Source organism: Ursus maritimus, unplaced genomic scaffold (genome assembly GCF_017311325.1).
Source record: "Ursus maritimus isolate PB19 unplaced genomic scaffold, ASM1731132v1 scaffold_33, whole genome shotgun sequence".
Classification (NCBI taxonomy): domain Eukaryota; kingdom Metazoa; phylum Chordata; class Mammalia; order Carnivora; family Ursidae; genus Ursus; species Ursus maritimus.
Genome location: NW_024425897.1, coordinates 10351679 through 10368376, shown reverse-complemented (window position 1 = coordinate 10368376; position 16698 = coordinate 10351679). Strand labels below are relative to the sequence as shown.

At 56.8% G+C, this 16698-nt stretch overlaps 2 protein-coding genes across 3 annotated transcripts in view; both read left to right on the top strand.

Moving 5' to 3' along the window:
- Nucleotides 1-13811: 13811 nt before the first annotated feature.
- LOC121100056 (galactosylceramide sulfotransferase) lies at nucleotides 13812-16300 on the top strand. Of its 2 annotated transcripts, none has more exons than XM_040620107.1 (2): nucleotides 13812-14190; nucleotides 14999-16300. In XM_040620107.1, exons 1-2 carry the CDS (start codon nucleotides 14060-14062, stop codon nucleotides 16137-16139), a joined length of 1272 nt encoding a protein of 423 aa, XP_040476041.1. In that variant the 5' UTR covers nucleotides 13812-14059; the 3' UTR covers nucleotides 16140-16300. The 2 variants fall into 2 exon arrangements, with proteins under 2 accessions (XP_040476041.1, XP_040476040.1); XM_040620106.1 differs by having other exon boundaries at nucleotides 14996-16300.
- Nucleotides 16301-16491: 191 nt separating this feature from the next.
- Nucleotides 16492-16698, top strand: part of LOC121099886 (galactosylceramide sulfotransferase-like) — a gene marked incomplete at its 3' end in the record, with an annotated part of 1090 nt that continues 883 nt past the window's right edge. The window contains exon 1 of the mRNA XM_040619411.1: nucleotides 16492-16520. Coding sequence (XP_040475345.1) covers nucleotides 16492-16520 — 29 coding nt within the window. The remainder of the gene's footprint in view (nucleotides 16521-16698) is intronic.

The window sequence follows — 16698 nt, the reverse complement described above, 5'->3', positions numbered from 1 at the left end:
AGGATCTGTGGGGCTTGAGTTGCGGGTACCTAGCTTTACCTTGTAGGCTCATGGGCAGAACCTCCCAGTAACTCCCAGTGTGGGCGTTGCATGCAGTCTGGCTTGTGACCCTTGTTGGGCCCTCCTTGCAGCTTCCCACCTGTCCCTGACAGTGCCCTTGCTGCGGCATGGAGAGACTTGCTTTTGCCCAGACAGCCAGTGTCTCACAGCAGAGCCAGGGCCGGACACCAGGGCTCAGGGTGGTCACTCAGCTCCTCCCAGATCAGGCAGGGAATTTCTGAATAGCCCCCAGGGGGCTGAGGGCTCTCAGGAGCAGGGACCAGGGTAGCGGAGTGGCGGAGTGTGGGTTTGGAATTGGGCTCGGGGTACCCCCAATCTAGGTACCTGAGGGCCTTGGCTCTCTGCCCCTCACTGTACCCAGGCTCTGTAGAAGGTTTTTGGGCAGTGGCTGCAGACCCACCCAGAGGAGGGGGGATGGGGTGGCGGGAGAGTTTGGGCAGGCTCCGGCAGAGGGACTAGAGAACCCAGGGCCCCTGTCTTGGCCCGGCCTTGCTGTGGGTGGAGAGGGCTATGTTACACTCTGGCGTGCTCGTGGGGATGGGAGGTGTGGATGTGCAGATGTGCTTCCAGAGGCAGGGATGGGATTAGGGCATCTGGCCTAAAGCCTGCCACCCTAGGGAATGAGTTGGGCCTGCCTGGGTGCATGTGTATCCCAGGGCCATGGTGGAGGTGCCAGGGCAAGGCTGAAAAGCAAGCTAATCGGATCCGGAAAAATCCCTGGCAGCCATGCGGATGTGGAATTTTCCCCATTCCAGAGTCGCCCAGTAATGGCGGGGGCAGCGGGGCTCTGACACAGCCCATGACCCACTGAGTGGCCAGCCCATGCCCCACTGTGCAATGCCCACAGCTGGGGCTGCACATTCCCAACCTAGGTGGGCATTAGTTCCCATCCTTGGTCCTCCTCTGTGGTGAGGAGGGAAACCAGGTACTGAAAGAAGGTGGCCCATGGATGGGGCACCTGCATGCTGATGGTGCTATGCTCAGCCCTTATGGACACCGTAGAGAGGAGGGGTCAGCGGAGACCTCCTAGAGCATGACTGGTTGGAGATGGGTCCCTCGCCTGAGCTTCCCTCAAGGGATTCTGGCCCCCTCTCCTCCCTTCTCATCTACATTTTAGACCCCAAACGTGTGTCCCCAGCAGGAGGCCATACCTCACATTGGATATTCAGGGCTCCGGAGCCCCCAATAAAAGTTCGGCAACTAGTCTAGCCACCTCCCTTTGCCCAGAGCTCGGCTGCCCTCATCACCACCACCACGCCACCCCGTTTCCCAGGCACCCTCGAATCCCCTTCCGGGGCTGGGAGCTCAGCCGAGCTTCAGGGTCCAGCGGTGGGACAATGGCCCCGTTGGCGCTTCCGAGACAAACGCGCCTTGTTGAGCCGGCGGCGGGGGCGCGGCGTTGCGCTCGGGGACGCTGAATGCGGCTTCTGTGCGTCCCGGCTGGGCGCGGAGGGGCCGGGAGGGGGCCGGGGCCAGGCCGCCTATTGGCCGCAGCACCGGGGGACGGGCCAGGCTGGCGGCCGCACCTGGCTGGGGTGAGTGTGGCGGCGGCGGCGGCGGCGGCGGCGGGAGCATGGTCCAGGCCCGGTGGAGTCGGGGGCCCGGGCGGGTACGCCCCGCCGCCTAGTGAGCGCCCGGGCGCCGCGGCCCGGGACCGAAGCAGCCACGCCAGGCCCGAGGAGAACCGGGCCAAGGTATGTCCTGGGGGCCCAGCACCCACTGCCTGCTTGTGCCGTGTCTGGGTTGCAGCCGGCACTACCCAGACCTCCAAACTGGGACAGGGGGAGTCAGACTCTCAGACCTGAGTGGCGTGGGAGTGCTAACAACTGCTCCAGGGTCCCGGTGCCCAGCGGGCTGACAGGGGGCAGCTGGAGGGCACGTTGATGTGTGCCCTGCCCTTGGTTTCTTCCTCACAGCCCCCTTGCCAGGGTTTTCCCAGACCTTGGACATGGGTGGGTGGGGCTAGCGCTGGGCTGGGACTGGAAGTCCATTAATGATTAATCTTGGACACAGCCGCCTGAGCCCTGGGGGAGGAAGGGCAGGGATCTCCCCTGTTCTCAGCGCTCTCCAGAAGGGGTGTTTGGGGAGGGGGGAAAATTGGACCAGGGACTGGGGACCAGGGGGAGGGATGGATCCCCCTCTGCTTGGGGAAGGCCCTGTCCTATACCACAAAGGGGGCAAGGCCACCAAAGAGAAGCTTGTGGAAATGGGACAAGCCCTGATATCCAGGAAGGGCCCATAGGAAATGCAGCCCGTTGAGTTTCCAGGACCAATGGCCAGGAGGGGGTCCTCCTTGGTCTGCCCCCTCATTATCAAGCCGGTACTTGGTCACAGCACAGAGCAAGACTGTGTTCTCTTCCCAGTAGGGCCCCTCTTCCCACCTTCCTAGAGCAGGAGAGGTGATGATCGCAAATCTGGCTACTGTAAGCCACACGAGTAGGAGGGAGGGAGAAGGGAGAAGGGAGAGAGGGCCACAGGCCTGACACCTGATCGCCAGGGTTGCTAAGGTGACAGGTGCCATGAAAATCCTCAGGAAGACAGTCCAGTTGGGAGAATCCAACCTCCTCCTTTACCAAGGGGGTGACCTGAGGCCCAGAGAGGGTAAGGCCACGGGCAGGCCTGGGCTAGAGCAGCCCCGGTAGTGCTGCACTGTACTTTGCCCTGCAAAGGAGGGCATTCCCATTATCCTTAGGGGGAAACTGAGGCCCAGGGTGATTCAGTGACTTGCCCAAGGTCATGCATAGTTCAAAGGTGGCTGAGTTGACTACGAATCACAGGAGTCTTGTACCAGCCTTGTCCCAGCCGGCATCTCAGGACTGCAGCCCTGCTCAAGACCTCTCTGCTGCTCTGGGGTCCTAGGCTCTTGAATCTGCCTGCGCCACCCCAAACCCCTAGTTCAGGACCCCTCCCCCCCCTTGCCTTCCTAGCTCCCAGCTCTGCCTGACACTCGGGGGGTGGGCAGGCTGCTACCCTGGGAGCAGAGACAACAGAGCCCTGTTCCCAGCTGCCACCTCGGGCTGCTTCATTCCCTGCTTCTCACTCAGGCAGAGCCCTGCCTGAAGGAAGCTCCCTGTGGACAAAGGAGCCCGCCTGCTTCCTGCGTATCCCCTTGTCCAGTGGGCATGGGTCTGCTGTTTGAGAGCATGGGGCGGATGCCCCCTTGTCACCCAGCAAGAAAGGAGTGTTTTCCTGACAGTCCCCACTCCGGGCTCTACGGGGACTGAGTGTGTCACCCCGGTGAGAGGCAATGATTAACCTAAGTGACTGAGGGACAGATGGAATTCCAGGCACGGCAGCAGGCCGGTGAAGGGCTTCTTGCTTCACGTGGACTGGGTGACGAATATGGGAAGAACAACCCCTTTTATGAGGGCTATTCTACTCCAGACAGGAAGGGCAGGAGTGAGCAGAGGTGCCCGTGGGGGTCAGTGGGCTGGGGGCTGGAGGAATCATCAGGTGAGGAGCGATGGTTGGGAAGAACTGGGGTCCCAGGTGACACCTTCTCTCCCACCTGCCAGTTCCGGGTGGCTTGGGCACTCCCAGACCTGATCCCAGCAGTGCCCTGACTTGCCATGGGGCCTTAGGCAGATCCTTTCCTATCCGTGCCTCAGTTTCCCCCAATGCGAAATCTGGGGGTGAGGGAACTTGGGTCTGGAGCATGGGAAATATGGGGGTCTGGATGAGGAGGGTTGCGTTCCAGGAGTCTGCACTGTTTCTTCTGCCAAGTGGGTCTAGAAGGGTCATGATAATAATCCGAGGTATGAGCAAAGGGCTCTGTATGCCTCATCCCATTTGATCCTCATAGCGAACCCTGAGAGGGGCAAAATATTCCCACTGTTAAGAAGCTGAGGCTCAGAGCAGGGAAGTCGCCTGCCCGAGATCACCCAGCTGGGGACTGGTGGAGTCAGAATTCATAGCCAGAGCGTCTCAGCCTCTCCAGGAGGGGAGAGGCAGGTGGGCAGATCACGGCATTGTGCATAGCAAGTGCTCAGCTCCTCTTAAAAACCTTTATACTGTTACATATATTTATGCAAATGAGTGCATGACATTCCTTTAAAAAAACATCTCAGTCATGCTAGAAGGTACAGCGAATGATATTACCAACTTCCACATGCTCACCTCTGGCGTTCTCAGTAACTGGGAGCTAGTAAAGAAACCACTGACTTCTTGGTTACCCTGTGTGTTACCCCTCTGAAGCCACTTTGGGGCATCTCAGCCCTGGTGATGGCTTCGCCCAGACAAGGCAGTGTAGCAGGAAGAGCTCGCTTGTAGTTCTGACTTTGCCGGTTAGCCCCCCTCCACCTCGCTGTGTGTTGCCACTCATCCCTTGGCTAGCAGGTGACTCTGGGAAGTCTGTGGGGGTCCCAGGCATGGTTGCCATTTGAAACAGTAGAGATAGGTGACCCTGCAAGATCAAAAAGTGCCTTCTGAATCATCAAAGAACATTGCCCTCTTCTCAGTCAGCTGCTGGACCTGGTACCCAGCTGGCAGCCATTCCCCCAGCCCCGGGGGCAGGCAGGAGGGGCAAGACGTCAGGGCTGACAGTCTAGGGGTGGTCCTGTGAGCCAGCAAGTGGGGTTCCGCTGAATTCCCTCTCTGGGTGATCCTCCCCATCTCTACTCCAGCACCCCACTCCAGAGGGGCAGAGCGAGGAGGCTTCTGGGTCCTTGCAGGGCACTGTCCAGGGCTCCTGGGTGAAGGGCCAACCTCTCCCATCTGCACCTTTAACTGTGCCGCCCACACTTGCCAGCTTCTCTGCCCCAGGCCCCTGCTGCCTCTTCCCCACTTTAGGACCCTGAGGCTCGGAGAGGGCTGTGGTCGCACAGGCGGGTGGGGTATGGCTCATATCAGCCGCTTCTCTCTCCTCCTCCAGCCGGACTGCAGTTTTTCAAAAGTGGAAGTATCTTTATTTTTCATTTTAATTTTTTCCCACAGTAATACAGACTCTTTGTAAAGCAAAATCATATGTGTGTATGTATATATATTTTGACTTCATTATATATTGTGGACATCATTTACATGAGGACATAATAAACCATGGAGTGAATGTCATGTAATATTTTTAACCATCCCCTATTGTTAGACATTAGTTTCTATCTTTCCCCTTTGCTAAACTTTTGCACCCACCTCAGATCTCCTGTTAGATTATCTTCCGTGAACAAATTACCACAGATGGAATTGCTGGGTCTGAAGATGGGCACCTTAGAACTATAATAGTTGCTGTCAAATATGCAGTCCGAGCACTGTAGGGGGAGTCTTGTTGCTTCACTTTTCAAGTCTCCTCCAGTGTCCCCATGAGATTCCCTTCTAGCTACAAGAAATAGCCCTCGGCCACTCTCACCCCATCACCTTGTCTTCCAGAACCCTGTTCTTATGTGTGCGCACTGAGCAAACAGCATGGATGCCCATCAATCAGGGAGTGGTTCGTGGGGAGTAGTGTTCCACACATTGTTCTGCAGCCAGTGGCTTTAAGAGGCCCCTTTGTCTTTATCTCCTTGGGGGACTCTTGCTCTCCCTGCAGGGCTTTTCACCTTCCTCCCCCTTTCTCTGGCGATTCCATCTGCTTCTCTGACCTCAGATCCCACCTCTGTGCCCATGGCTCCCAATCTCTTTCCCCTGAGGTCTCCCTCTTGTGCTCCAGGTAAGGGGTCTTACTGCTCTTGGCATGTTCTACAGGCATCCCACACATCCCTCAGACTCAACTTGTCCAAATTGAAACTGACATTGCCCACCCAACCCCAATATGAAACTTACCCCTCTCTTAGCTTCCCCCACTCAAGGGCGAGCTCCACCCCCAGCCAGCTCCACCCCTGGTTACCCCAACAGGGGTTCTTCCTTTCCCTCCTCCACACCCTATCATTCACCAAATGTTGTCTATGCCATGGCCTACCGATGGTTCCAGTTCATTCCCAGCTGTGTTGGTCCAGGTCATTTCACACCTAGACAGCTATAACAACCACTGCTGGCTTCTCCCAGTCCTTCCCCAGCCCTACTGTTCATTTTCCATCCAGCAGCCTGATGGGAATCCCATCTCCTCACTTCTCTGCTGAAGAATTTCCAGGGTTCCCCATTGCCCACAGGATCCAGGCCAGAGTCCTTAGCATGCTTCCCTGAGACCCTGTGTCTCCTGCCTGCCCCTGCCCCTGCCCCCTTTCTGGCTGTGCCTCTAGTCTCCCCTGCACATCCATCCTCTAACATATGCACATACTGGACACTCCAGCCAAGCTGAACATTTGTTAGTTTCTCAGTGGCCTTGGGTCTCTGCACACGCTTTTCTCTCTGCCTGGCTCATTCCAGGGTAACAAGTGCATTAGTTAATGCTAGGTGCTGTAACAGACAAGCCCCAACTTCCGAAAGGCTAACACAGTGGCAGTTACGAGTTGTTATTTTCATGAGATCTAATCGGGTGTTTCGTGCGTGTTGATGCGAATACCAGCCTCCTCCCATCTCATGGCCCCGCCCATCTCCAGATCTTTAGAAATGGCCCCATTCATCCATCCAATTTATGGGAGAGGAGAACACAGAGAAGGTCCGCCCACCTAACCTCAACAGCTATTATTCTGCTCACATTCCATTGGCCAGAATTCGGTTGCACGAGGACACTGAACCACCAAGGAGGATGGGAAATGTAGTTTAGCCATGTACTCGGGGAGAAAAGGGGGCTAACTGCCTTTGGAAATCAGAAAAGACATAGCAGCTTCTGCTACTGGGGCCCCTAACCCCAGGAAGCCTCCCTGAGCATGCTCTACCTGCCCCCCAGGCTGGATCAGGTGTTTGCGTTCCAGCGAGCCCCTCCAACGTGTCCTCTGTCACAGCACCTGCGGCTGCCTGTCCTCTCACCCCCATGACTGTGAGCCCAGAACTCTGGCACGGGAATCATGAACCAGCGCCAGGCACAGTGCAGGTGCTCCCTAAATAACTGTGGAACAGATCAATTTAAAACTCGTGGTCACAAAAAGATGTCCACAATCTATTGACATGGGAGAGTCAATAGATTAAGTTAAAAACAAAATGCGCTCCCCCAGAGAGACCCCTTCTAGCATCTGTATGGGTTTATAGACAGAAAAAATGTGGGGAGGCTTGTGCTAAAGTTTTAAGGGCGGTGACCTCTGGGGATGGAGCTCTTTTCATTGTCTTCTTTACATTTTTCCATAATTGTCTGATTTTTTTTTTTACGGTAATCATGTACTGCTTTTATCATTAAAAACTTTTTCATTGTCTTTACATTTTTCCATAATTGTCTGATTTTTTTTTTTACGGTAATCATGTACTGCTTTTATCATTAAAAACTTTTTTTTTTTTTGGCTGGGGTTGGGGGAGACCCAGCCAGAGATGCTGTCACTATCGATACCCTGAGAAGAGAACCCCCTGGCGGGGCTGGAAATGTGGGTTCTGCTATCAGTGCTTCCTACTCTAGAAAGCTCTGCTTCACATGGCTCTTCTTTACCTGCCTTCCCACCTCACGGCAACCTCACCTTTTGTTCAAGAGCCTGACCTCCACTCCCTCCTGCCCAAGACCCTTAACCTCTTGTGACTTGGGGCTTGTCACATGGCGTCCTCGAGCTTTAGCTCCCTCCTCTATAAAGTAGGGGCGGTAACAGGGCAAGGGTTATGAAGCTGTGTGATGCATGGGAAGTCTTGAGCACAGGACCAGACTCTGTTTGGTCAAGAGGCCATACTCATAAACCACCTCTCTGCTGTTTGATACCAGCTCTGCCCTGCCTCACCCCCTGCCCCCATATATTTATCTGTTTTCAAACTAGCTCAGTCCAGAACAGATGAGACAACTCTACTCCGTGCCAATCCAGCCCACAGAGAGATATGGACTCTGGTCCTCCCTGTGGCTGGTTAAGCTCTGGTATTTCGTGGAGCCTTGACGGCTGCTCCCAGGCTGGGTGGGGCTGCGGCGGGTGGGGGAGGGCAAAGTGTTGAGCAGTGTCAGAGGCCTGCTGCTTCCTGGGAGGACCCGGCAGCTGGTCCACCTATGAAAGTGCTCTGTGTGAGATAAATGCCTCTCACAGTAATGATTACTATTAACCTTGGTCCCTAGAGCCCCTGTGCCTGACGGAAGGATGTGAGGTGCTTTTCTGGGCATCCTCTGTTCATGGCAAGGCCGAACCCAGACCCGAAGACAGACCTGAACCCAGCAAAGAGTGGGGTGTAAGAGATTTCGGCGCCTCAGGTGAGCCTGAGGGCCCTTGGGGTTTAGGACAGGGCCCCTAGAACTGCCTCTTCTTGCCAAGACCCTGGGAAGGCTTGGCCCCTGCAGCGGGCCCGAGTCCCTCCAGGCCGGCCCGCGGTGTCCCATGGACTGATCCCTCACACAGGGTGCAGGCAGGAGAGGCACGATCCGTATAGCCTCTTTGATGAAGGATTTGGAGCTCAGAGGTGAAATCTCATCAGACTGATCCTCCCAGAGCTGGTCAGGTTCTCTGCCCCCAGGACGACTTCCAGGTGAGTTGCTTGCTCCCGGGGCTCCACAGATTTTAGACAAACCTTGGTCTCTGGTTGCGTCTTGGCATCTCTAAGTCCTGAAATTTGGCAAGTCTGCATTTGGATTTCTGTCTGGCTCTGACTGTCCCCTGTTAACTGTGTGACCTTGGGCAGGTGAGTTCACCTCTCCGAGCCTTGGTTTCTTCACCTGGAGAGTGGGCTAATCACGGTGCTTAATGCATAGGGCAGCCGTGGGACTTAAATGAGAGGCAGTTCGAGGAGCAATTAGCCTCCCTGACTCTCTGCAGAGCTCTGCGGCTGCTTGTGTCCTTGGTCCAAGGACACCCAAGACCTTGCTGAGCCCTTAGGTGAAGGAGCTGCCTGGCTGTTGAGGTCTAGAGATAGTCAGGGACCACCTGCAAGGTGCCCCTGGCAGAGGGCCCGGGCAGCACCTGCAGGGTACAGACACATGCCACCTGTTATCCCCGCGGAGGGAACTCATGAATATTCACACCCGCTGGAGCGTGAGGGAGCCAGCCAGAATACTGCTGGGTGTCATTGGAGCGTTCCTGTTTCCCAGTGACCGCCGAGGCAGCCTGGGAGTCAGATGTGGCTCAGACAGGGAGAGGAAAGGGGCAGCCAACCACGGCCCAAGGTGAGTGTGTCTTTCTCCACCCCTGCACAGGGGTCCCTGGTGGAGCAGGACACCTGGGACCAAGGCCTGCCTGGTAGTGCTGCTGTAGGACAGAAGGTTTACCATCCTGGGCTCGGTTTCCCTCTGTGCATGCCGTGGGGATGAGTCCTGTTTCTCCTTCGTTCTCTAGAGGGTGCTGGTCCAAACGAACAGGAGGATTGCTGGGCCTGGCCAGGAGCCAGCTGTCAGCATAGGTGGAGGGTGATGTGGCTAGGGTAAGCAAGGATAGGAATAGAAGGGGTGGGCTGGGGAGAGGGAACCATCAGCCCTGAGTGCCTGGGACTGTCACCACCATAGGCAGAGAAAGAGAGACCGAGGTTCTGGTTCTGTCTGCTGTGGCTGTGCTGTGTGACCTTGAGGGTGGCCCTGCCCTCTCTGAGCCTTAGCCTCCCTGCTGTGCTGTCTTCCTGATTGGAGGCTATGAAGCTCGGGCCACACTGTTATTGTCCCTGGTACCGCATGGCCTTGGACCTGGGGCTGTCGGCTGACTGCAAGCCTCCATCATGGGCCATGGGCATACACCTTGAAGGGGCGATAACTGGGAGTTTGGGAGGGCAATCATAATGATGATAGTAGTAATGATGGCCACCCATGCCCAGGGAGTGTCTGCTCTATGCGAGCCCTGTGCTGGTCACTTTCCTTGTGGGACAGGGAAGATCTGCATAGTGCCCTGTGATGGAGGGGGAGTTGGCATCATCATTTTAGAGGAGAATCTGAGACCCAGAGAGGGACACAGCCTTGCCTAGGGCACACAGAAAGGAAGCAGCAGAACTAGGTCTCAAACCCAGGCCCCTGGCCCCAATATGTATGACTCACACATGTGGCTCTCACACACTTGTGTTAACCCCGGCTACATTCTGCCCTGAGTGTCCTGGGGGCCATTCATCAAACATTTACCTGGTGCCAGGCTCCGACAGCGCAGGGATGAGTTATCTTTGGGCTTGTCTGCCGCTGAGCACAGAGGGGATCTCTCCTCCCATAAGGCTGGGCCTGGGAACCTGGGCCCTGGTCAATAGTGATGATAATAATAATTAATATGTATCGATCTCTGCGTGTGTACATGCATTCTCTCATTCCGATCGCAGTCTTATGACTGTTCCTCTCAGCCAGGCTCCTGGCTGCCAGCCAGCCCCTGTCTGGACCTTGGTCTACCCAGGGACTCTGCCTATGGTTACCAAGGGCCCTATGTGGGCCGATCTTGGTGCTGTGTGTCCATCGTACACGTGAGGAGGCTAAGACGGAGAGGTTAAGCAGCGTGCCCAATTTCACAGAGGCCAGGGAGCGAGGGAGCCACCAGCCTCGAATGCCTCGGGCTGCTGACACAGTAGGGACCAGCCACCAGGGCCCCCGATGGTTCTCCACTTTTCCTCCCGGCTGCCCTGGCCCAGCCCACAGAGGCCAGACCCTGCTGTGCTGCTGGGACAGAGCCCCATTAGCCACACGTCGGCCTCCTGTGGTGGCTCTTCTGGCTGCACACATCCTTCCTGCGGGCCTGGGACATGCCAGGCAGGGGCTGCCACAGACAGAGCTGGAAGGTGCATACTGAAGGCCGACAGACTTGGGCTTGAATCCCAGCCCTGCCCCCTGCCTTGCCGAGTGACCCTGGGCAAGTCACATCACTTCCTGGAACCTCGGTTTCCGCATCTGCAAAATGGGGGTGACAGTGGGGTCAGCCTGCTGGGAGAGCTGAGCAGAAACAGGGAGATGCTCTGGAGAAGCCCCCGCCCAGGGCCTGGCTCCTAGCAGGGGCTCGAAAGTGAAACCTGAGGGCAGGCATAGTTTCAGGAAGCCCAAGTGGCAGAGTGGACAAACAAATGAGTGAAGCCGAGATGGGGAGGTTGGGGGCGCTGTCCTGGGCCGGGCTGGGTGGAGCCTGATTGGTGGTTCTGGGAAGCTGGTCTGCCCCCTGCTGCTGGGCCTCCATCCCAGAGCCTCTGCCCTCAGCCTCCCAGATTTCCGGAAAGTGCCCTGGTGAGTGGGGCTGCTGGGGCAGGAGTGGGCCCTGGGGATTGGGGCAGGGCAGGAATTTTACCCTTCCCTGTTTTAAAGTCAGAGAACCTGCGGTCTAGGCCCCACTCAGGGATTGGGCCCGAGTCTGAGGCTCTGGCCTGGCCCAGGGCTCTGCCCTGCTTTCCACTGGCTCCCCCCGGGGTGAGGGGTGGCAGAAGCCCAGCTGGGGCACTTGATGCATGGAGCTGGTCTGTGCTGGGAGTGGGCAGCAGCCAGTCCCTGCTCAGCGGTGCCCACCCTGAGGGGAACAAAGACTGAGACCTGGAGCAGGTCTCAGGGGCTCAGGAGGGAAACAGCCAACACTCTTTGAGAAATAACTATGTTCCAATTGCTTTCTTTGCCCCCTCCATCCCTGCAAGAGCCAGTGAGGGGGGGCTGTCAGCTTCCCAATTTTACAGATGAGAAAGTGAGGCTCCATGGGGGTTCCTGTGATTGAAACACAGGCTTGGTGGGGCGCCTGGGTGGCACAGCGGTTGAGCGTCTGCCTTCGGCTCAGGGCGTGATCCCGGCATTATGAGATCGAGCCCCACGTCAGGCTCCTCCGCTATGAGCCTGCTTCTTCCTCTCCCACTCCCCCTGCTTGTGTTCCCTCTCTCGCTGGCTGTCTCTATCTCTGTCTAATAAATAAATAAAAATCTTAAAAAAAAAAAAAAAAAAAAAGAAACACAGGCTTGGGGCCTCCAGAGCCTGGGGTCAGCACCTCCCCCTCCCTGACCAGACTGACTAGCCACCTTACCCCACCTTGCATTCTTTATCACCTATTATTTAAATATAATACCTTTTATTGCCCTTCTTTTAAATTAAAAAAGTAATACATGCTCCCTTTTAAAAAGCAATTGTTATAGAAATGCATAATATAGAAAAATATTCCCGTATATACCCCTTCTCCTCGCTATGCAGAGGATACTACTGTTAAAATTTAGAATACCGCCCTCCAGTTGTTTCTGGGCCTACATGTATACATATACGGGTTTGAGGGCATAGTGTTCTGGAACTTTCTTTTTTCACATTATTAGATCATGATGTGTTTTTGAGCCAGTCCACTTAGCTCTGTCTTGTTTTGTTAATGGGTACAAAGGACTCCATCTGGGAACAGGCCTTGGTTTGTGTAATAGTTACCCACTGATGGATGTTGAGGTCGTTTCTAATTTTTTAAATTTCTGACCAAGCTGCCATGAACACCATGCCATGTGGGACTTTGCCCAAGTGTTTCTGTAGAATCGTTTGATGGAACAAACTGCCCTCTGGAAACATTCTCCCCCGTTCTTATTTACCCCTGACTTGCCCACCTTGCCCACCTAGGAGTGAACGGAGATGCGTTATTGTCATGAGGGAGGCCAAATTCCCTCTTACATAGTTTCTTCCTCTGCACGTTGCTTCCTGTGATGAGAAATTTCTAGAGGATGAGTGGAAGACTCAGGGACTGGTGCTGCCTGGTGGGGTGGGGCCTGGAGTGCCCCTTCCCCGAGAAGGGTTTATGGGTGCCTTGGGTAACTTTCCCAGAGGGAAGTATGTGGGGTCCTCCTCCAGGTAGGCTACGTAGCCTCTGCCCCCAGGGATGGTGGGGACGTGCCCTGCGTATGGTCATGGGGCAGCACGCATGACTTCTCGTGGCCTGAGAGGCCCAAGGTCCCCATGCTGCATGTGTCAGAAGTGGAGTGGAAAGTTTTGAGCCCTGGTCTTACAGCTATGGGGAGGGAGGAAGGCGCCCCGAGCCCCGGCTCTCTCCTGGACTCCCATCCCTCAGCATGAACTACCCCCCTTACAGTCCATGTCTCAGTCCCCCGCTGTTAGGGTGGCCACAGTTAGACTAAAAGACTAGACCAAAAACTTCTCCCCAAACCCAAAACAAACAAAAGGACATCCAGTTAAGTGTAATTTTTAGATAAACATTGAATGATTTTTAGTATGTCCTGTGCAATATTAAAATTAAACAACTTTTGGGGCGCCTGGGTGGCTCCGTTGGTTAAGCGCCCAACTCTTGGTTTCGGCTCAGGTCATGATCTTGCGGTCGTGGGATCGAGCCCCATGTAGGGCTCTGCGCTCAGCACGGAGTCTGCTTCAGATCCTCTCTCCCTCTCTTTGCCCTTCTCCACCCTTGTGCATGTGTGCGCTCTCTAAAATAAATAAAATCTTTAAAAATAGATAAAATTACACAAATTTTATTGTTTATCTAGAATTCAGATTTACCTGGGCCACCCTGCGTGCTGGCAATCAGAGAGGAGGTAGGTGTGTGGGCAGAGGCCTGAGCCTCAGTTTCTCCATCTGCCTGTCCTACAGGCCCAGGGGCCCAGGGCCCAGTGAAAAGAGATGAGGAGACTCAGCCCTTCACTGGGCAGCTGGGAAGGGTGGCACAGGGAACACGTGGCACTGGTTGGGTCTTTTGAAAGGTGGGCGATTCAGGCCCCGGGAGGCCCCTGACCCCTCCTTGTGAATAGCCCTGGCCCTAGGCCTGGGGCAGGGGGGACAGGGCACTGGGAGAGGGTCTTCTTTTCCGTCTTAGAAAATGATCTCATTATGAAGCCCCAAAATGTATGAACTGATGACACCCAAGTACCCACCCTACCCCTCGGCTTAAAAATTAAAACTGAACCAGGCAGCAGAACCTTCTTCCTTCCCCATCCCCCAGTCTCTCTCTGCACTGGCTTTGCCCACCATCTCTGTCTGCACCCCTGTTGCATGTCTCTCCATGTGTTTGTCTCTCTGTCCCTCTGTGGACCTTGCTGGGGGGCCATAGAGCTGGCAAAGGGCAGTCCCGATGTCGAAGGCTGCCCTCGACCCAGCCAGGCCTGGGGCAGCAGTGGAAGCTCCCTGGGGCTGGCCTGCTAACGCTTGCCCTGCTCTGCGACCCCGCAGGTGTCTGAGATGCCGCTGCCGCAGAAGAAGCGCTGGGTGTCCATGGCCAAGGGGCTGGTGCTGGGGGCACTCTTCACCAGCTTCCTGCTGCTGCTGTATTCCTATGCTGCCCCCCCGCTGCACGCTGGCCTGGCCTCCACGTGAGTGGCCCTCCTGGGGGGCCAAGGGGTGGGGGCCGGAGGGGAGGGGGCTCCCTGTGCCCTGCATCATGCTGTGCTGGGCAGAAATGGTGCTGCTGAGGGCAGAGCTGTGTAACCCTGGGCCTCAGTGTCCTCCTCCGTGAAGCGGGCCTAATAACAGAGCCTGCCTGATGGGGCATGAGGATCAAATCATGCTGTCCGTGTACAGGGCTGGGGTTATCATCATTGGAGGCCCCAGTGGGGCTGGGAGGTGGGGGTGACTTGTCCCACTGGCACAGGGCCCGGATTCAGACTGGGGTCTGTCTGCCTCCAAGCCTGCCTCCTCACCTTGAGGCTAGCCCACCCCCTCCTGGGGCTGCTCAGCCTAGGCCTGGCATGGTTTGAGAGGCCTGGCCTCTCAGTTGGTGGTATGAAGGTGAACCAGAAGAAATTACTGATAATTGACTATTTTTGTCAAAAACCGACCTACCAAATTTCATGTGGTCCAATCTAATGCTAATTCATGATAAATGTAGGACGTGGTGACCACGAAAGAGACAAGAACCAGCACGCTTGTCTCACTTCGACCTCATACCAGCACCACAGATGGGCCTGATATATTCCCCATCTCACAGAGCAGGCACGTGAGGCCAAACAGACCAAACCACCCGGCCGAGCATCATCGCTTGGTCTGGTCCCCTGTCCTGGCTCACCTGCTACCCACCATCCCCAACAGCCCTGATCTTTAGACACCAGGGCACTGGGGGTTCTGCAACCCGAGGGCCCCCAGCAGCCCCTGAGTCTCCCCCCACCATTCCACCCACAGCAGGACCCCAGAGGGCACAGCGCCCTGCTCCCCGGCGCCGGGTGAGTCCGAGGCACCGGCCCCGGCCAACCGCTCTGCGGGAGGGTGCCAGCCTCGGCGCGACATCGTGTTCATGAAGACGCACAAGACGGCCAGCAGCACGCTGCTCAACATCCTGTTCCGCTTTGGCCAGAAGCACGGGCTCAAGTTCGCCTTCCCCAACGGCCGCAACGACTTCGACTACCCGGCCTTCTTCGCGCGCAGCCTGGTGCAGGACTACCGGCCCGGCGCGTGCTTCAACATCATCTGCAACCACATGCGCTTCCACTACGACGAGGTGCGCGGGCTGGTGCCGCCCAACGCCACGTTCATCACCGTGCTCCGCGACCCCGCCCGCCTCTTCGAGTCCTCCTTCCACTACTTCGGCTCGGTGGTGCCCTTCACGTGGAAGCTCTCGGGCCGCGACAAGCTGGCCGAGTTCCTGCAGGACCCAGACCGCTACTATGACCCCAACGGCTACAACGCCCACTACCTCCGCAACCTGCTCTTCTTCGACCTGGGCTACGACAGCGGCCTGGACCCCGGCGACCCGCAGGTGCAGGAGCACATCCTGGAGGTGGAGCGCCGCTTCCACCTGGTGCTCCTGCAGGAGTACTTCGACGAGTCCCTGGTGCTGCTCAAGGACCTGCTGTGCTGGGAGCTGGAGGACGTGCTCTACTTCAAGCTCAACGCCCGCCGCGCCTCGGCCGTGCCGCGCCTCTCCGGGGAGCTGTACCGGCGCGCCACGGCCTGGAACGTGCTGGACGCCCGCCTCTACCGCCACTTCAACGCCAGCTTCTGGCGCAAGGTGGAGGCGTTCGGGCGGGAGCGCATGGCCCGCGAGGTGGCCGCGCTGCGGCGCGCCAACGAGCGCATGCGGCGCATCTGCATCGACGGGGGCCGCGCCGTGGACGCCGCCGCCATCCAGGACTCGGCCATGCAGCCCTGGCAGCCGCTGGGCGCCAAGTCCATCCTCGGCTACAACCTCAAGAAGAGCATCGGGCAGCGGCACGCGCAGCTCTGCCGTCGCATGCTCACGCCTGAGATCCAGTACCTGATGGACCTTGGCGTCAACCTGTGGGTCACTAAGCTCTGGAAGCTCATCCGGGACTTTCTGAGGTGGTGACGCCCCGCCCACCGGCAGCCCCCTCTGCCCGCCGGATCGCTGAGGGGGCGCTGGGCGGAGGGGGCCCGCCGGCCTCCCCTGTGCCCTCCTGGTGCCACCCCAGCTCTGGGGGTGAGGTGGGGCTGCTGCGGGGACTGGGCCCACGGCACACAGGGCCTCAGATCAGTATTTGACTAATTCTAGCTTTTTTAAAAAGATTTAAATCCTCTTCCCTCCAAAAAAGAATGTTCTATTTCCTGCCTCCCCTTAAAGGGGAGAGTTCAGAAGTAAAGGCGTTTGATGTTGTGTTTTTTGTTAATCAGCCTCAGTGGTGCTGACTGGTGGGGCCCTGGGTGGGAGGTGGCTGATGAGGATGGGGGGACCCGCAGGAGAGCGGGGCGGGTGCCTGGGTATGTCTGTGGGACAGAGCCCAGTGTGTGGCAGGGTTTGGTGTGCACCTGTTACGTGCTGAAGCCCTGTGTGGTTGAAGGACTCGCAGGAGCTACCAAGACCTGGAAGATCATGTGTGTGGGTGCATGTGTGCGTGCGTGTGTGCGTGTGTGTGTGCGTGCGTGCGTGT